Source organism: Falco biarmicus, chromosome 2 (genome assembly GCF_023638135.1).
Source record: "Falco biarmicus isolate bFalBia1 chromosome 2, bFalBia1.pri, whole genome shotgun sequence".
Taxonomy (NCBI): Eukaryota; Metazoa; Chordata; class Aves; order Falconiformes; family Falconidae; genus Falco; species Falco biarmicus.
The window spans coordinates 85789817-85811831 of NC_079289.1; the positions used below are offsets into that span (position 1 = coordinate 85789817).

General features: G+C 34.3%; 1 protein-coding gene across 13 annotated transcripts in view; it reads left to right on the forward strand.

The window, feature by feature from the left end:
- Positions 1–22015, forward strand: part of DMD (dystrophin) — a 1162034-nt gene that overhangs the window by 514365 nt on the left and 625654 nt on the right. For all 13 annotated transcript variants that reach the window (XM_056326975.1, XM_056326977.1, XM_056326978.1 and 10 more), the window contains one exon: positions 14529–14723. In XM_056326975.1, coding sequence (XP_056182950.1) covers positions 14529–14723 — 195 coding nt within the window. The remainder of the gene's footprint in view (positions 1–14528; positions 14724–22015) is intronic.

A 22015-nucleotide genomic window follows, 5' to 3' on the forward strand; every position in this document is an offset into this window, starting at 1 on the left:
TTATTGTCTTCTGGGCAATTGATTTTATGAAAAGAAAGATAAGATTTGCTCTCAAGGAAGCTGTTGCATTGTGTGCATTTCTGTAATCTTAAAAATGCCAGTGGTAAAAGATTGTTTAAACAAAATATAATTTTATTTATTTATTTCTAAGTGCAACTAGATTGCAGAGGGGATGTACTGACAGGATAATAAAAACTTAAAACACGTGAAGTGTTATTTCTGATTGATACGTGGTCGACTGCTTTAAAACAGAAAAAAAAAAGTTCCATTAATCAGCAATAATGTATAACCTTTTGGTCAATACAGTCCTTATTTAATGTACTGAGTGTATTGTGTATGGTTTTTTTCTACTATTAAATTACATAATGTATACATAAAAAATAGTAACTGGGATAGCAATGCAGTTAATGGAAACAATCAGAGAAACGTTAACTTTGGTTTGTATGTTATTAAATCTTGTTCCATCTGATTATTCTCTTCAGATTACTATGGTTTATATTAAACTTGATGGATGTAATCAGTTGCAAATCATTTATATTGGAACGGAGCTGCAGCAAGCTTCACTTTGTCTTGTAAATGAGTCTTTTTTTTTAATAATGGATATATTTGTTCCTTTGATAAGCAAGTAAGAAATGAGAATGTGCATGTAATTTGTTTAAAATCATTTTGCTGTCAATGTGCTTTTTATATCACCTACCACCTACCGTGACAGAGGATGAGTATTTCCATTATAAAATTTTACTAACAAATCAATAAAACTATATATATGCATATTTTTCTTTAAAATATATAAAGTGGATACATCAGCATGTGCTTTTGAAATGGACTAAGGAATACAGTCATCAACTTTATAGAGCCACGTAACCATTACATGTATTTTTATTTTTAAAATACATAAATACAATATTTATGTAATATATTTATATCCTTGTAATGGTTAAGTTTTTAAATATTCTCCAGTATTTCATGCAAGTGGGGTGCTTGTTAGTATTTATCCAGGGAATGAGGTCATTATTCAATGAAATTTATATGTGTACAGGATAATTACTGTATCATCCTCATTTCTCATGAAAAATGTCTTCCTCTGTTGGCAATGACCAAGGTGATATACATGTGAAATATTTCAGAATTTTTTACAGAAAGTACTGAAACTGGTGAGAGGTAGTATATTTTCATGGCACAAATCAGAGTGAAAAGTACAACTGCCTTAGTACTGTTTTGGCTTTGCTGAATCAGTGAAACAAAGTGAATTTTTCTTTAGTTCTTTTTTTTCTTTTTTTAATACAGCCTAAGTACCTACCTCACAGGGATGTTGTGAGGATTAATTATTTGTGCAAGACAAATATTTGTGCAAATACAAAAGAAACATTAAAATTCAAACTATTCACTTGAACACATGCATATACCAGCAAAAAGAACTTTCGAAGAGATTTTCTATGTTTCACACCAACTGAATAAAACTATATAATAAAAATACACAAAGGAATTTATTTTTAAATCAAAAAAAAAAAATAGAAAACTGCTGCATTTTTTTAATTGATGATGTATTCAATAACAGAATTATTTAACAATTGAAAGTTGTTATACCTCCATGAGAATTTAGTTGTACTCTGTATCTTTCAATTCATTATGATTCATTGAATAAACATAGCAAGACTGCATTGAAGAAGAACTTTAATTATGTGGCTCAATGACAGATTTGCATTTCTTACCTTTGTTGGAGCTAATATATTTCTGATATCAAAGTGTGAAATTAGAATGATCATGCTGTCCTGCATTTTACTTTTCCCCGATATTTGTTGGGAAAACCTGTCGGAATGATATAGGAACCATAACAGTATATGAGTTGATTCTCTCTACCTTGGTAGATTCTCATAAAATTCTGATTGTCTCACAAGTACATAGCAGTAAATATCCAGGAACTAATTGAAAAAAATATATAGGTGTATATTTATAAAAGGAAATTTTCTCTCACCACTTTTGATAATAAGGTATGACATACTTTTAATACCTCAAACGCTGCATGTTCTGTTCAGTGCCAATTATGAGACGTTCATTTTGACATAGTGGTCAAAGCTTTATGTGAAAATTATCAGAGAGTAATGTGTGACATTCTATAGGGAAAAAGGTGGATTTATTGCAATAACAGATTAAACATGGTACACAAATACATAAATATAACTGCACAAAACCTAAAATGATACTGAGTAGGAAAAAGTTTTTAGAGTTTATGTTGTCTTACAAGTTTCTTCTCCCACCCAGTGTCTTTATTCATATGTGGCAAAATAAACAGTGGGCAGAAAATTAAATTTTTCAGTCAGGCCAATTTCCAGTTCCTGTGTAAGAAAAGGTTAGCTTCCTCCTTAATTTCTGCGAAAGCTATTCATTTGAAATCAGTTGGTAGTAACTTCAGCTGTGAAATCTGAACAACTTTTTAAAGAGTGGAATACCTTACCACCACATTTTAAAATGATTTAACCACTATGTCCCACTGAAATTCATGGAAGCTTCAGACAGTTAAAAAAAAAAAAAAAAAATGAGCCATTAAGGTTTAATCCTAGAGCAGGATGCATTTTTTTTTGCATATTTAAATGACATGTGTTTTTTTTTTTATTTTAAAAAATCATTTAACTAAAAATTATAACATTAGAGAGGTCAAGGGACATTTATTTCTAAATTATCTCTGCAGTATCTAAATCATTAAACCTTGGCAGTCACAGTTTTTTCAGAAAAAAGTTCTCAATACCCTTTGCTACAGTCTAAAACTAAATCTTCCTGTTACTATTTTTCTGCAACAGTTTATGCCACTGTTCCAGAGTGATGAAAATATCTGTTGCAGAGAAAAAACTAGATTCACATAGTTTAATTCAAATGAAGTTAAAAGTCAGATATTGATATATTGATTATATTTAATTAAATTAGCTTTACTTAATGCCTGTTTTATAGAAGTTGTTTTGGTCTGAGGTTTTTTTGTCCATGCTTTCATTTCAGTAGTCTATGAACATGTTTATGTCATGGCTCACTTTAGATTTTATTGAGCTGTCTGAAATTACTCTGTGTGGAGCACTGAAGGCCTTTATCATGAGAAAACTTTTTCTAGATGAACATAGGTGCAGAGCCCACAATATAAATTCTCATTTCATATGTCCCATTACCATATTTTATCAAGGTATCCAACACTCTCTGCTGTCACATGTAGTGACTATTGTGGTTTTTTTTTCCTTCTCTCAGCTAAACTACTCATGCTGTATGTAGTAAGCCAGAATATTATTAGGACAAGTGAAAAATAGGTTTATTTCAGTAATTTCAATAATTTCATTGGTGACATAGACACACATTCTATTGAAATTTAAGGTCATTTTACTACAGAAATATTTGGGCCTGTATTTATATACAAGTATATACAGTAAAATCTATCAAATTCTAAACATCAGGAGAGACTGTCTTTTCCATACCATTTAGACTAGGCATTGTACAAGAATGATTAAGGAGAATAGCTATACAAAACATATATTTATTTCTATACGGTAAGTGATTTAGTCTGAGCAGTTCAATAGTTACCTGCAATATATATCTGCAGTACTCTTAGTACTTACTATGAACTAAAAATCATAAGCTTCACTTTTTCAAATAAAAGACGTTACTGTGTTTAACATTCTGTAGAAATTCAAATTACCTGTCTCCTAACTGGATGATCACTTCTGGTGACAGAGTATGTGACCAACTTCTGGAAGCAGATTAAGGACTGATCAAGTTTATGTCTGAAATTCAAGAGTTTAAGTTCAGTCCTTTAAAGGCATCTTGCAGTTTTCCGTTAATATCTCCCTCTGGAGCTCTATTTAGTTCGTGTAATGAAATCTAAACTTAAAAAAAAAACCTGTTAAAATATGTTTATATATAAAGTTACTGTTTAAAATATAAATCAAACACTAATTGAAATAATTCTGCCACAATTAAACACAGTACTTGACGTCCTAATCATCTGTCTACATATTAATAACATAGACACTTCAGTGGTATTGTGCTACCACTGTTTTCGATCATTGTTTTCCACAGTTTTCACAACAAGCAGCACTGAAATGAAATGGTTTTCTTCTCCTATCCTTGCTTAAATATTTCTTGGGCTAAATAAATAATTGCTGCCAAGAAGAAGAGGCAAACTAATCCTTCATTAATCCTGCAATGAGTGGGAGAAAGGATGAGTGAAAGAGAGAAAAGGCATTAGAAAAGCAAAGTAGGAAAATACCTACTGGACAAAAGAAAAAACTCTATGGTGCTGGATTGGTATATGTGTCTCCTGTGCACTTTGTGTCTCGTAAGGACAGGACATAGGTGATCCTGTGATGCAATTTAACTTTTCTGATGTTGACAGTGGCAGCTCTTTAAACAAATAGCTTTATACACCACAGCTACACTGGATATTTTTGGCTGTGGTCTGCAAAAGGGATGAGAATGAATGAGAAACTTTGGGAAGAGGATCACAAGTGAATGTTTACACTAATTTTCTAGCATACATCAACCTGGAAATTGCCATTAGAAAAAGTATTTGTCCTGGTTTTGGCTGGGATGGAATAAATTTTCTTCTTAGTAGATGGTACAAAACTGTGTTTTGGATTAATATGAGAATAACGTTGATAACATACTGATGGTTTAGTTGTTGCTAAGTAGTGCTTACTCTAAATCAAGGACTTCTCCGTTTACCATGCTTTGCCAGTAAGCAGGTGCGCATGAAGCCAGGAGGGTGTAGAGCCAGGACAGCTGGCCCAAACTAGCCAAAGGGATATTCTATACCATGGAACATCATGCCTAGTATATAAACTGGTTGGGGGGGGGTTGGCTGGGGCCTGCTGATCCCTGCTTGGGTACTGGCTGGGCATCGGTCAGCAGGTGGTGAGCAACTGTGTTGTGCAACACTTGGGGTTTTCCCCTTTGGGTTTTCTCTCCCCCTCTTTCTCCTTTTCATTACTACTACTACTACTACTACTACTATTATATTTTATTTCAATTATTAAATTGTTCTTATCCCGACCAACAAGTTTTACTTTTTTGCTGATTCTCCTCCTGCTTGGGTCGGGGGGAGTGAGCAAGTGGTTGCATGGTACTCAGTTGCCAGCTGTAGTAGAAACATGACAGTATTCCAAATAATTTAGTCATATTTCAAATAGTTTAGTTTTATGTCTAATTTAAGATAAGAAAGGTATGGTACAGGAAGTATACTGAAGATGGATAATGTCTTTGATATAGCTGAAAAAGAGCTAGTTTTATAAATACATTTTAAAGTGCACTTTACATTCTCTGTGCCTAAAATGAATGCATACAGTGTTGTGGTAATTTAAGTTAAGACCATCTATAGCCTTCATTTATAAAAGTGGGCCTGTTTACTACAGTATTTTGAGTTCTTTTAATATATGTATATATATATTTTATATTTCCTTATTAATTCTGTATTCACTATAGCTATAAATCTGTAGTATTTTCATAGAGTGAAGTTAAGAAATCCTGTCTTGTAGGTGACAAAACTTTACAGAAAAGGTGGGTTTTGGCCATTTTTCGTCATCTGTTATAAGCTTTAGTGACATGATCTAAATTACATTCTCTAGTAATGTGAAACTCCACATCTTTACCTCATCACCTAGGACTGAAAACTCGATGCAACTTGGGCTACAGTTGGTTTAGGATGCTGGTTTTGAATTCTAGGAAGTAGTTATAAGAAAGTAGTCTTAGCCTTGCCACCGGCTTTTCTTACTGTTCTCTGTACAGTTGAAATGGACACAACACCAACAGCCTTTGGTTTAAGAATCCTATGTGGCATAGCACTCAGTTGTCTCGCCTTTCAAAATTTTACACAAACCTGAGCATTATACTAGTATAGCATTTCCTTCCTTATAATTACCTAGCTGTTTGGGAAATAAGGCGGCAAATTACCATCTTATTTTCTCTGATATAGTATATCATAATTTATTGATATCATAAATTACATGGTGAGGAATTTGGTGTCAAAATTACTTGGCTACAGTACTGAATTAAATAATAAGGGAAAAATCCTGCTGCAGATTGATCTGGCCCTATGTGACAGTATCTTTGGAAGAGAAGATGTTCATCTGTCTACAGTTCAGGATGTCAGCATCGCTCATGGGGTTTTACTTGTTTGGTTGGTTTGGGTTTTTTCATGGATGCATCTGAGTATACTCATAAAGGTGCAGAAGGAAGTAAATTTATATATCTACAGTGCAAGTGCTGAATATCTATGTATGTATAATTATTGAGTTTTCAAAACTGCTGGATTGACAAAAATGTCATTCACATTATTAAAAAAAATATATGTTTTGGAGTTAAAAAAAACCAGCCTAAGTGAAAAACCTTATTATTAGTATGTTTATTAATAATTATCTATTAATATATAATATATATTATATATTACCTTATATATGAACACATAGATTATATATATTTATTATATAATCAATATATAATCAATATATATAATAAATACATATGATATTATTATTGATATGTATTGTATTCATCCCTATAAATGTAGATTAAGGCTATTTTAAGAAACAAAGATGGAAAATAATTAGGTAATGCCTTTTAACATTTCTGAAAGGTGTTAATGTTTAAGGTTTAAGACCTTGTCATTTGAAGCTGTTAGCATTCAACACTCATTGGTACTTTATTGGTATTTTTAATTTATTTTCTAAATTATGTCAACAAACAGGTAATATGTAGTTTGAATAAATATCTGGAAAGTAAGCATCACAAATCAACAGTCAATCAAAATGGGTTAGTCAATTTAGGTATCAATAGATTGTATTCTAACATACCTTGGCTTTATTTAAAATTAATTGGTTCCTTGGTGATCAGTCAGTAGAGTTACACACATTATTATTCAAGGCAGCCCTAAAGCTTCATGTGTAAGTGCTGTCTAAGGTTAGAGCACTGCTGTGGTTTTAATGAATCAGCCATTAAATAAAATGGCATTGACCATAGCCTGTCCCTAGGAAGCCTGCTTCCAACGTGTAGTGTAGAAACTTGTTCTGCCACTATATACACTTTTTCTTCTTCCAAAAAACACGCTTTAGAAATTCTGATTAAAAAATAATCTGAAATTCTTTCCATTCTTTTGGGTATTTCCTGCTGTATGGGTGAACTTGAGTACATAATGCTGGTTTAACAGAAACGATAGAGGCTTGACACAGTTGGACATCATGATTACAAGGATATAGGACTGTGTAGAAGAGTTTCATCTTCTAAAGTGTGTAGATACTTTCTTAAGTATGAAATTTCCTTTACAATGTTTATATGTATTTTTTTCAGCTGCGAAAAATATTACAAGATGAATACAAGAAATGGTTAAAAAACCTATGGATTTATGTATTCTATAGTTAACATATTAAGAAAAGCTTTCTAATACATTTTGTTTACTGGAAGGTAACACATACAAATCAATTGCAAAAATATTTTCCAGGTAAACCCTTATAAAATTCTAAATAACATTTTAAAATATCTGTTGAAAACCAGCCTAGGATGTAGATTTTGCAAAATGTTCTGAACTTTTTTCATTCTAAAATGTAACAGGAGTACCTAAGTATTAGCTTATATTTACTGATTTCTAATATTTAGAATGGCTATCTGTTTTGACTCACTGGTGGTTTAGAGGCTTACCTCCCCTCATAAGTGCTAACAATTGTATATGGCCTGAGCAGTACTGGTTAAATGGTTATCAAGTATAGTCTTTAATCTTTCAATAATTCCTTTTATAATGTTACAAATATCTGTTGAAAGTCACGTGGCAGACATACAGTTTCCTTTTACTTGTCAGTTTGGAACTATTGCAATTATTAAGATTGAGATATGCCATCTTTACCAGAACTAAGTAACATATATGCATAATCTATTTAAAACAAGAAACAGTTTCTGAATCCCAGTAGTTCCAATTAGTCAGTTATGCCATAATGCTACTAGATTTTATTTTTCTTTATGACATAGCAACATTGCAGCTGTAGCATAGTATACACAGTGCTCTATTATTTTTATTTTTTTGTTCTGAAAGAGGTGGCTTATATCACACAGTACAGCATAGGAGAGTCTTATGCCCCAGCCTCATCATAGTTGACATTTTTTTTTTTCTCTTTGCTTAACAGTTGTCAGGCTTAAAAGTTACCAGCAAAACTGCAGGATTTTCCGATTTGTGCTAGTTGTGTCAGTCTTTTATTTGCATGAATACTAGCACGTCTTTAAGAAGCAGCAATGGCTAAGTTTTCAGTTCAGCTTCAGCTAAGTTCAATATGCAGCAGCATCTCAGCCTGAGTAAAGTCCTTATATGGAGGCATTTATCTAAGCCAGAATAAAATAAAAGCACTGTTAAGCAACTGAATAAGGGATTGCCAAAACTGTTCATTTTACCACTTGACTTTTACCACTTGACCAATTGTATTTGACATCTTGGAGGGCTCTGAAGGCATGAAGGTGTGCAGAAAACAAAGGATTGTCTGCAGCACCAAAATTCTTTGTTAAACTTTTTAGTATACATTTACCCCGGGGGCGGGGGGGGGGGGAGGGGGGGAGGAGAAAGAAAGAAGAAACCAAAGTTACAACTATGAATACAACCAATATAATAACAAATTACTCTCTGGGTTTAATGTTTACAATTAATTGTTACAGCTTTCAGCTGTATCTTTATTTTGTGGGTTTTTTTTTATTTTGATTTTTTTTCTCATCTAAATGTGAAAATAGAATACTTGAAGAAAAAAAAAAAAAAGAAAAATTGGAGGTGGAATAAATAATCATTCAAGTCGTAGAGCCGAGCAACTACAGTTATCACAAGCAACCACAAGCATCTATCCAATCCACCATACAGAGCTCATCAGAGTGTAGCATGACTATCTGAGTTTCTGGCAGATGTCCCGTAATTTAAGCCTAAAAGTACATGGAACAGGCCTTTTCTTATGGAGAAATCCTTTGCATTTAAATCCAGTTACGAAGGTCAAAAATAAGACAGTGGAAGTAAGTTCACACTGGTTAGTGTCTGTTGATTGACGGCTTTCAAACTCAAAGCCTGCAGTTTTGTATTGCTAATCCTAGCATGTAAAATTTAATGAAATGTTTTCTAATTACTGCTGTTATTAAGAATAATTTCTTTTTAATCGGCTTTATTTCATTATCTGTATAAATAAAATAGATTCATTTTATCAGAGAATAAAAACTCTTAATATAGAATTTCTCAACCAATAAGGTATACCTTGTCAATGAAGTATTGTGAAGACATAATGCACCCTTTCCAAGAACAGTGCTGAAAAATAATTTTAAAAGTTTATTTTTAAAGTTTAAAGTTTTATATACATCACTGAAGAAGTCAAACACAAGCATTAAAATACATGTTTTAAGTGTTCCAACGTGCAGGGTTTTGTTGACTGTGGTCATCAGTAGAAAAATCGCATACATGAGAAAATATTTACATTCTTACTTGAAAATATGATTTTTAAAAAAGCCACACTAGTATTTAAAATTTATTTTAATCTGTTAAGTGCATTTTAAGGCCTATTCTTCATGGAATTTACATAATAATTTTATAAATTTTTAATCCTGTAGTGAGAATTTAGCTGTCTCTGTACTTGAAAGATATGGGGTTTTTTGTACTGATAAGTAACATGTTTGTGATTTACTGAAACTATGCAATCTCATAATGAAAATTCCATATTATTGGTATAATTTTGATCTACTGTCTACAAATTTGCACACTTATAGGTAAGATATGCTAACAATACTGAAGACATAGTTTTTATTTTTCTGAATGTTGGCTGACATCACCACTCATATTTGCCCTAGGAAGAGGTCAATAAAGGCTTCTTTATGTATAAATATGTACTTGAAAGTAGTTTTATTCAGCATTTGATCATATTTTTTTATTTTTAATTCTTTATTTGACATATTGATGCTAGCCATGGCCTAGAAAATATCATGTAGTTTATAATTTGCTCTAGAAAGCAATAAACTGCCCCAAAGTGTATTGGACTCTTTGAGGCATGAGTGCCTTGGTCCAGAAGGTGTCTGCTCTTTTTTGTGTATCTGTAGCACACCTATGTTTATTCCTTAGAGGTGACTGGCGTTTTAAACTCCCCTATATCTTACAGCTTCTTGCAAATAATACTCTCTCAAGCATTATTTCACTTCAGGAGGAGGCACATATTTTTTTGTTTTTCCTGAACTTCTCATCAGGATGCTGCTAGGAGCTGTGTCGTGGTGCAGTAGTGCTGATAGGTGTTTTTTGCCACTTTACTCCTACCATGTGTTCTGTATATGTGGAATTATCAACTCAAAAGCACATTGCCCTAAGGTTACTATGAGTTTGAAGGCTTATAGTGAGAAGAGACCAAAAATGGAACAGGCCCAACACAAAAAGGTTGGAGGCTTTCTAGGTGTAAACTGTTGAACAGCAGAAGTGATGTTGGGATTGTTCCCTCTGCAGAAAAAGGAAAGGAAATGGATATACTGAGATGGGTGAAATGTGCTTTAATGTTGAATTTTCCAGTACTAAAAGGAAATGAACGTCATTCTTTAAGGCTAATTAGCTCTGATGTCACCAGGTAATAGTGTCTAGATGTAGGAAATAATCACCACAGATACATTGTGTGTGTGTGTATTTGATTTTGTGGGCAAGACCTGCATTATTTGTGTAGTTCTTTTTTAATGGTTTGGGGTTTGGGGTTGTTTTGTGCTTGGTTGTTTTTTGGGGTTTTTTGTTGTTGTTTTTGGGGGGGTTTGGTTTTTTTTTTATTGGTTTGATTTTTGCTTATCAGCCTTCTCTGTAAAGGCCAATCATGGAGTATTTCTTCTCTTTCTGTTTCACCTATATGACAGCTATCAATAAAATCACATATAGGCAGAGTAATGTTTCTGGAAAGATCCTATCCCTTAATTAAAAATGTGTAAAGATGGGGAAGAAAATTCAATTTACTATTCTAGAGATGATAATGCTTGGTGAAAAGCAATGCATGAAATGTTAAGCCCTACCCAAAATAAGTTGTCTTTTCAGAGACTAGAAATACTTTGCACATCAGTATATTATTGACAACCAAGTAAAAATACAAAATAAATCAATTAAAAATTATTTTGCAGAAACAACACTGGGAAATGGCCATTTACACTGGCATTTCAACATCATTCCTAACAGTTTATTTGTATTATGTATTATTTTTAATTATTATTTGCTTTTGAGTATTTTTAGGTAACTAATGTATTCTGCTGCTTTGTCAGATTCAACTTATTGAAAACCATTCTTAAACAATTCTCTAAAACGTTAATTTCCATTTTCTTATTTATTTTTAATTCTCATAAATGTTAACTAACCTTGCTTCTAATGAACCATTTTGGCATTAACAAGGACATATATCATTGCTGAATTAAAATCATTTGTAATAGTATTGGTTTCTAGCTGCTATAATATTTTTTTTTTAAGTTTTTTTTCTCATTACAGTGTTAATATATGAATCACTTTCAGCTATGCATTTTTAGTAAAGATGCTTGCCCAGAACACAGGGAAGGACTCTGCCCATTTTATCTTCTACAGTAAGGCAATTCCAGCAAATATAAGGACAAGCAAAAATGTTTTCCCTTTCTTTGCTGATTAAAGTTGTCAGTTATGGATATGCCTATCCAACTTCCGCCTTGGGTTCTCTTATGCTACTGCCAATGAAGGAAATATAGAAGGAAAAAAACACTTTGAGAACAACCTTTTGAAAAACCCACTACAGTCAAAGAAATTTAATCCTTGATTTCTGAGGTTGTGTCAAATTTCCAACTCTTAAATAGTATTCAGAAACTAATTAATTAAGATTTTTACCCTTTTTTTTAATAAGGTATTAAATAATGTTGCCAAATATGAGGGCAGGTTCTTGTAGGGCTGTACTTTCAATTATCAATCCATTTATTTATTTATCTGGTTGTGCTACTTCACAGTTTAACTAAGGATATAAACATTAATGGTTTGCTTGAATTGGAAATCTCCTGAGTCATGTTTCCTGTAGAACTATACAAGTGATCACCCAGCTATGAGAAATATTAATGTAAAGTTTTCTGTAAAGGGCAGTAGGAATACATGGTTGCATACATCTCATTAACATTATTGGGAGTTAAATATTACACATATTTTAAGGGATTAGTAAACCATCTATGTCTTACAAGATTCAGTCCTGTCTTCAGATTTTAATTAATTTTGCCTCAGAGTGCTTTTATATGAGTTCTTTGTAACAGTGATTGAAAAATACGCAATTTTGGCACTACTGTAATGATTAAGCATGACATCCATTAAGTGCTCTCACATCAGATACCTTCCTGATCTTACAATTTCAGAAATTGTTTAAAAAAAGAAGGCACAGATTTTATTTTATGTACACGTGTGCACATTTTACGTACACTGTCAGTAGTCTAAATTTGGGTGGAACAAAAACTAGCTTAATACAACTATAGAAACTTATTATATTTTGTGTGTCACTTTACATATTAATGTGACCTCATTTTGAGTGAATAACCTTACACAGCTAGCATGCTTTTTTCATTGCTGTGAATATAAATATTCTGTCTTCTCAGTCAAAAAGAAAAATACAATTATAGTTAAAATGTTCCTCATGTGGGTCTAAAGTTCTTTGCTACATGTAGAAAGGTCATGGTGTAGTCTCTAGGAATGAAAATATATTACTGCATGCCTCAGTGGTCTGATGAGAATCTCCCATTTTCTAATCAACTAGGACTACTTTTCCTTTGCGTTTACTGGAGTAAAATTAGTTTTGCAGAGCATGTGATTCATGAAACATGGGGGGCAAACACAATTTTTTCAAGCAATTTATTTTAAATAATAAAAATTATAGCAGTGATATGGTAATTAGAGAGGTTTCAGTGTTAGCAGATCTACTAAGAAAGTAATTTAGTGAGAAAAGTGTAAGCAAAGCAATTAAATTTACATAAGAAATGCAGCAGAATAGCACAAGTCTACAGAAAACTTTATGGGCTTTATATGTGATATGCATACATCTTCTAGAATGTGCATATGCATATTTTAAAAGTCTAATGAAAACCAGATGACTCTGCCTGGTAACTGAAGAGAGAAACACGTCATGAAAGTGTGGACAGGGCAAATAGATAAAATAAGACACATTGCTAAGGTAGTACATAGAAGACAGTGTTTATATTGTTTTTCTTTTACATACTGTGTAGCTAACTAATGATACTGTTTTCTTCAGAATCATCAACCCATTATCTCTCACAAAAATGGCTCCAAAATCCATTATTATCTGTATTTGGACTGAAGCATCTAAACAATCTGATTTTTGAAAGAAAGTTTACCAACAATTGCTTGTAAAAGTTTTATTGAGGTCCTCAGTAAGTAAAGTTTCTATTTTTGAGAAGACAGAATTCAAGCACAATGGATCTTGGTCCCACACTAGGAATCCTATGTGATGTGACAAAACAAATAAATAATAACTTATCTTTATGAAATCACAAATAATTTGTCTTTTCAATTTTGCCTTTTCTAATGGAGATGCAGGTGATCATGTACTTGGAGTTTATTAAAAAGAAGCAATCATAGTCCTCCCTGCTCCAAAGCACACTTTGTATTACTTTTTGTCTATGATCTACAAACACACAAAGTCAGAAAGGTAGAGATTTTAAATAAACAGGCACTGGTTTTGTCACTTTATACGTCACTATCTTTCCAAACACCATAGATCAACTCTTTACTATTTGGAACCAAAACATTCCAGGATTTCTTTATATTTTGTGATGCATGTGCTTTCAGGATAGGCTGCCTACTTTATATTTATCAACAACAACAACAATAATAATAATATGATATAATATGATATAATATGATATGATATAATATAATATAATATAATTAATATAATATAATATAATATAATATAATTAATATAATATAATATAATATAATATAATAAATATAATATAATATAATATAATATTAATTTCCTGAAGAGGTTGGCCTTTCATATCACAAAATTCCAAATTGTACTTCCAGGTTTGAAGAGAAAGGTTTTAGAATAGTGTTACAGGTGCTGAGTTGACCTAGATGTTAAGAAATTATGACTTATTACACAAGTCATTGTTTTACTTGACACCTTAATGTGATTTAGTTTTTTAGGACTGGCATGCATGGAATTTCTATAAAGGACAGATTCTTAAAGAGGTGTGGCAATTTAAGATGACAGGGATACCACTAAAATCTCAGTAACACCATAATCTCAGTGTAGTTTTGCATTTCCTATCTTCATTTCCTTAAAGAATAAGAGAAGAAAAGTTTGTACAATTTTGTATGGATTAATTTTAGTACCTGTCATTTCAGACTAGTGGAGTGTGAGTGATCTGCATCAGAAACCTCAAACATTTCTTGCATTTGTCCTTAGAGATTATTTTTAATTGTTTCTAGGTTGTGAACTGGAAGTTGCATTAAGTTATACGTTTGTGTAGTGTTAAAAAACTAAAGGAGGCATTCTGTTGTATATCTATACTAGCAAACAGTTCCTGAAGATACAACTTTTGTGGTGACCGAAACTACGGCTGTGGAAACCACTCATGTGCCTTCTACATACCTGGAAGAGATCCTTCACCTTCTGCAAGCCTTGCTTGAAGTAGAAGAGCGCCTTAATTCTCCTGTTCTGCGTGCTAAAGATTGTGAAGATCTCTTCAAACAAGAAGAGTGTCTCAAAGTAAGTTACAAAGCTTTTCTTACAATTGCATTCCAAACTTTTGGGACTTCTGTATATTGGCAGCCTGCTCTCAATCCTAGAGCCATATATATGTGCTCAGCCCCTCAGTGATGTGTACGTTTATGGATGTTTATATATGAAGGCACATAGGTGCAAAATGTAAGAATACTGGAGAGTTCTTTTTCCTTTTTTTTTTTTTTTTTTTTTTTTTTTTGGCTGTTTCACCTGTATGTGCAAGACAAAAGCATTAGGGTATCTGCAAAATGTATCCTTGAATGAAACAGAAAGGATGAAAAAGAAGCAGTTATATATTTAAAATTGAGGATTTGTGGTTAAAGTTTTTTAGTTTTGTTTTTGTGTTTGTAATTTGAGGTAATTAGTGAGCCACCCTATCCATACCCGATCTTGGCAGATTTATTTTAGTGGTCGATTTTTTTATGTTTTTTTAAAACAGCAACAAAGCCAAATACAATCTAGCTGTTTCATTCCACGCTAGACCAAAAATCTTGAAGTCTGATTGAGGCTGTACTCTGTGTAATTATTACACTTTAACTAGATTAAAAAAATATTGTCCAATAGGTAGATAATGTAGTTAAAGCTAATTCAGTATTGTTGATATAACTTTTAATATTATTGTATGGCTTCTTCATTGCTTACAACTGTGAATTTTTTGTAATTGGTGACATTTTTCCAACACATGATTTTCATAAGAAGAGAATAAGATTAAAGTTGTAAACCTAAGTAGGTGAATGAATTATCAGCTTTTGCAGAATAATGTTTGTGTGAGGAAAGCCTTGTAAAAAAATGATGTTTAAGTGCCGTATATAATTACAGCAATTTCAAACTGTCATTCATCATGAAGAGAAGGCCACATTTCCATTTTTCTGTGATTATTTTGGAGAAGGAAAGGTTTTAACAAACGTAAATGTTAGCTCAAAGTGGCTGGAATTTGCCCACAGTCAGCTATAAGAAAAAAGCTTAGAGGGAGATTCAGGGGAGGGGCGCTGGCTAGGTGCTCTGAATTGTCCTCTGTAGGAGCTCATTTACCTCTTTCCATAACAGAAGAAATGTAAAAAAATCCATCTACTGTTATTAACTTCCATAAAATCACATCTATTTATAATTCCTATATATGCATAGATCTTGTAGGCATCTGTACACACACACACACACACACACACGCACGCACGCACGCACGCACACACACACACACTCTCTCTCTCTCTCTCTCTCTCTCTCTCTCTCTCTTATTAGCTCTTGAAAATTAGGGTGTTTTCAGTTTGCTAGCAAGGCAGTATAGTATGTGTAGTGAAGCATAACAGTGACATATTGGAGCAAAGGAAGCATATAACTGATAATAGGACTCTGTGAAATAACAGTGGGCCATTCCTTTTACCACTTCTGATGTAGTCCCGGTAGATTAAGGTGGTCCTGAGTACTGAACACACAACATGCCAATGTTACTGTCATTCTTCATTTGAAAAAATCCCTTTTGATAGAATGACTCTTTCTGCACAAAAAAAAAAATAAAAAAAAAAAATCATAAACCATGTAAATCATGGCTAATGAGTTACCATTTGTTCCTTGTCTGTGAACTTATGTTCATTACTAGACTGCATGTAAAAACAGTGACCTACCTCAAGCAGTTTACTGGCAGTTGATTTAAGTTCTTCTTAATGCTTTCCGTTTGGGCTATCTATATCTGATTTATATCCATAACTTATCTGTTATTCACTTTGTATATTTGGTATTATCGGAGTTGACATCAACTTTAATAATATTGATTACTGGGGTTACAAGTACATACTGAGTTTAATTTAACTGAACTATTAAATTGTTATGAGATGCATTTGTGGGCACAGTTCCATCTTCCTCCCAAATACATTTTTAGAAGAGGCAAATGGATCTTGCACATTCGTGGCCTTTTGGAAGGGTATAGTTTTGATCTGAGCCTGCTTATTGAATATTTATTTCCAAGCAAAAACATTTATCATTGTCATTATCTTGCAGTAAAAATAGAAAAGTAGTGCATAAATTGTTCAGCATCTGGTTGGGAAAGGTTTGACATTAAATTGTGGTTGATTTTTATCCCTGACAGATTTGCATGAATCAAATTACAGAAATGCCATGAATAGCTCTGTTTTAAAACTGAGTTTGTGCTCTTTTTCATTCCCATTCAGAAATAATCAATTACAATTAATCCTTAAAAGGAAAATAAGTTTATTTACAAGAATCCTTCAGTAGTAACTGCTTTGAACATTTTTCTCCAAAGTAAATACATATAGTAAGACTTAAACCTGATACTAATTATCCAATAGGAGAAATATCAAATACAAATTAAAAATTGATTTTATGAATTGTCATAAATAACTCTAGCACTGAGTTTTTCTATCAAAAGGATGTAAAATAACAAAATATGAGTTTTTTTCTGCAAAAACTAATAACTTCTAACATTTGGTAAATTGTAATGGTTTTACAGGCAGTAAATTTGCTGAAACCAGCTAATAGGAATGTTGTTCTCTTCATTTTAAGCTTTAGGGAGTGGAAAAATCAGATAGAGACAAAGACATGTCTCTTTATCTCATAAAGTCAGCAATTCCAATGTTTCCATTATCTTATTACAACCTCTTTTAAGTATTAGGACATATAGCAGTACATCAGTCTATCTTCATCACTGTACTACAGTATTTAACAAACAATTTAAATATTACGGTTCTGTCAAAGATGAAACTCCAGTTGATCATATGGAAAATCATGGTTCATAGACTGAAAAAATAAATTTGTCTTAACGATATACTTTCAAAATAGGACAAATTTTGTTATAAGCACGAACATTTGTTACCATATATGGTATTTCTGTCTACTATTGATGACATTCATATTGTTGGAGTTCACAATCTTTTAGTTCCCCATATTGAATTGGTTGTAATTACAATGGATTTCCTTACATGATCAAATGTAGGAGTAACATGCCTTCAGAGTTTAGCTAATTATCCTTCCATGCCACGGAGGTTCCATGTGTACATTAAATGAATGCACAAATTTGCATATATTCAACTTAATCTGGTTTTACAAAATGAAGTTATATTGCTCATACTAAGCCAAAGTTTTCCGGTGTGGTGATCATATGTGAAAACTCAAATGTTTAAAATGGGTTTATTTGAATCAACAGGGCTGAAATTTCCTTTACCAAATGTTCTGTCTTAAATTTCATTTGTTTCATTTGTATAGATTTCAATAAACTTGTTCATTGCATTCAAGGAAACATGGATAGTGAAAACATCCCATTGTTTCCAAGTTTAACCAATAACCATCAAGAGATGCACTTTTTTTTAACTGTCATTTCCCAGGGATGTGAAATTTGACACAGTGTAATTTTTGTACCAGTTTTATGCTTTTTGCCATCCCAGTGACATTATTGACCACTTTTGAGACCCATTCTGCCAGATCTTTTTTTTTGTATTGACTATTAAAGATTTTCTTCCTGCAAATTACTGATTTCTCCTACAGCTTGTAGCAGCAACCGAATTAAACATACAAAAGATAGTCTCAGAATCTCAGCATGCTCTACCTGGGATTACAGGGCTCAGGCTTTTTTTCCTGGTGATTGGCTCCAGGGAATCATTTCTGAATAGGGAAGTAAAAGGAAATGAAAGGACAGGAAATGTAAATACTGACATGCAAAACTTTTGAGGTTTTCTCTTTTTGAATTTTTGAGCCTGTGGAGTTCTAAGCTTTTGGGGTTTTTTCAAATAAATATTTAGAACATTTTTTTTTAATTAGATGGATAACATAGAAACACTAAGGTATATAACATGAAATAGATTTCTTGGTCCATGGCTTAAATCAGACTTAAATTAGATTTGAAGGGGGAAGGGAATAAAACCAGGCTTGCTTAGAGATGAGCCTGGAGGCAGCATGCCAGTGTTGAAGCTGAGATTGATAACACAGCTGAAGTACATTTATGCCATGCCCAAAGCCAGGGCAAAAAACAAGAGGATCTGAAAGCCACTGTGCAGCAGTAAGACTGACGTAGTCACCATCACAGAAACATAGCAGGATAACTCACATAACTGGAGTGCTGCAATGGGTGGGTGCAAACTCTTCAGAAGGGATCGGCAAGGAGGGAGAGATGCTGGGTAGCCCTGTATGTTAGGGAAAGTTTTGATTGTCTAGAGCTTGATGATGGTGATGATAGGGTTGAATGTTTATGGGTAAGAATCCGTGGGAAGGCCAACAAAGCGCATATCCTGGGAATCTGTTATAGACCACCAAACCAGGATGAAGAGGCAGACAAAGTATTCTATAAGCAGCTGGGAGAAGTCTCAAGATCGGTAGCATTTGTTCTTATGGGGGACTTCAGCTTACCAGATGTCTCCTGGAAATACAACACAGTGGAGGGGAAACAGTCCACGAGGTTCCTGGAGTGTGTGGAGATAACTTCCTGACACAGCTGGTCAGTGAGCCAGCTAGGGGAAATGGCCCGCTGGACGCTGTTTACGAAAAGGAGTGGTGGGTGATGTGATGGTCAGAAGATGTCTTAGGCATAGAGATCATGAAATGATAACGGTTTTGATTCTCAGAGAAATAAGGAATTAATTTAGACTTTGGCCATGCTTAAGAGCCTGGTCGACATTGTGCCTTGGGAAGCAGTCCTGAAGGGCAAAGGTGTCCAGAAAAGCTGAACATACTTTGAGAAGGGAATCTTCAAGGCACAGGAGCGGGTCCTCCCCATGTGCCGAAAGATGAGCCAGCAGGGAAGACCAGCCTGGCTGAACAGGGAGTTCTGACTGGAATTCTTCATCCTTTATTGGATGCAGGGGGTAATATTGCCACAAAGGATGAGTAGAAAGCAGGGAACTCACCCCCCTGACCTGGAAGACAGGGACAAGGGACAGAATGAAGTCCCCATAGTCCAGGACAAAGTGGCTAGTGACCTGCTGCTCCACTGAGACACACACAGGTCTATGGGGCTGGATGGGATCCACTATTCTTGGTGAGAAGAGCTCACCAAGACACTCACCATCATTTATCAACAGTCCTGGCTAACTGGGGAGGTCCCAGTTGACTGGAGGTTAGCCAATGTGATTCCCATCTACAAGAAGGGCTGGAAGAAGGATCTGGGGAACTACAAGCCTGTCAGCCTGACCTCGGTGCTGGGGAAGGTTATGGAGCAGGTCATCCTGAGTGCCATCACATGGCACGTGCAGGGTAACCAGGGGATCAGGCTCAGCCAGCATGAGTTTATGAAAGGCAGATCCTGCTTGAAAAACCCGATCTTCTTCTATGTCAAGGTGAGCCATCTAGTAGATGAGGGAAGGAAAGACTGTGGATGTTGTCTACCTGTTAACTTAGTAAAGCCTTTGACACTGTCTCCCACAGCGCTCTCCTGGAGAAACTGACTGCTCATAGCTTGGATGGGTGTACTATATGGTGGATAAAAAAACTGGTTGGATGGCCAAACCACAAGTGGTTCTGCATGGAGTTACATCAAGCTGGTGGCTGGTCCCTAGGGCTCAGTACTGGGACCAGTTCAGTTTAATATCTTTATTGACTATCTGGATGAGGGGATTGAGTGTACCCTCAGTAAGTTTGCAGATAACCCAAGCTGGGGGCAGTGTTGATCGGCCTGAGGGCAGGCAGGCTCTGCAGAGGGATGTGGACAGCTGGACCTGGTCAAGGCCAATTGTATGAGGTTCAACAAGGAGACGTGCTGGGTCCTGCACTTGGGTCACAACCATCCCATGCAATGCCACAGGTTTGGGGAAGAGTGGCTGGAAAGCTGCCCAGCAGAAAAGGAACTGGGGGTGTTGGCTGACAGCCAGCTGAATATGAGCTTGCAGTTTGCCCAGGTGTCCAAGAAGGTCAATAGCACCCTGGCTTCTATCCAAAACAGTGTGGCCAGCAGGACAAGGGAGGTGATTGCCCTCTGTACTCGGCACTGGTCAGGATGCACCTCAAATACTGTGTTCAGTTTTGGGCCCCTCACTTCAGGAGAGAGGTAGAGGTGGTGGAGTGTGTCCAAAGAAGGGCAATGAAGCTGTTGAAGTATCTGAAGCAAAAGATTTATAAGGAGTGGGTGAGGGAACTGAGGTTGCTTAGCCTGAAGAAGAGGAGACTCGGGGGGGATCTTACTGCTCTCTACAACTACCTGACAGGAGGCTGTAGGCAGGTGGGGGTAGGTCTCTTCTCCCAGATAACAAGTGACAGGAGAAGAGGAAATAGCTTTAAGTTATACCAGGGGAGGTTTAGATTGGATATTAGGAAAAAAGTCTTCAATGAAAGGGTGGTGAAACATTGGAACAGCCTGCCGAGGGAGGTGGTGGAATCTCCATCCCTGGAAGTGTTTGAAAAACACGTACATGTGACGCTTAACAACATGGAGTAGTGGTGGACTTGGCAGTTCTCTGTTTAAAGGTTGGAATTTATGATCTTAAAAGTCTTTTCCAACTTAAATGACTCTATGATTCTATGAAATTCTAGATGCTGTGACAGAGAAATAATAATTCTACATACTTAATAGTAAATCATAAATATCTTACTGTCTGAATATCAAGTTATATTCAGAACATACCCTTTGAGAACACAACAGAAAAAAAATTAATCCAAACAAGAATAAAAAATCACATCTTCTAGAATTTCACTGCTTTTGTAATAGCAATACTGTATAAAAATCTGCTGTCATATAAACCTGTTTTATTGGTAATTTATGTCTTACCATGGTATTTAGGCAAATGATGACTTGTTTCCTACTTCTCTTGAGTAGTACCTGTTGAAGTTGTTTCCATATCTTCCTTAGCATATTAAGGTTAAAATCAACATTTTCCAGCCTTTCTGAGCATGTCATAATAATTTTCAGATCTAAAATATATTTTTTCTTTCATAATTCTACAATGTATTTTACAAATTCAAAGGGCATTTCTGTTTCTTGCATTGTTTACTTTGTGCAAAAAGCATGTAAATTACCATATCTGGAGTTGGAGAATTTTCCCAAAGATATGTGTTGGAATAATTAGAAATGTGACATAGCAGATTCCACAAGCTACACTCCCTTCTTTACAATTTGATTGATTTTGTGCACGTGGCTTAATTCTTGTTTGCTTTCACTGTACTTGCTAAATCTAAGCATAGCACTATTAATTTTATGATTGACTTAGCCCAAGAATTGTAGAATATTTAGAATCAAAATAATAAAATGCATATTAATTAAAAAGTGTAAGTTATTCTTGAAGTTAATTCCATCCAAAAAATGAGCACAAATCCCCTAAAATTTAACAGTCAACTGGAGCTGT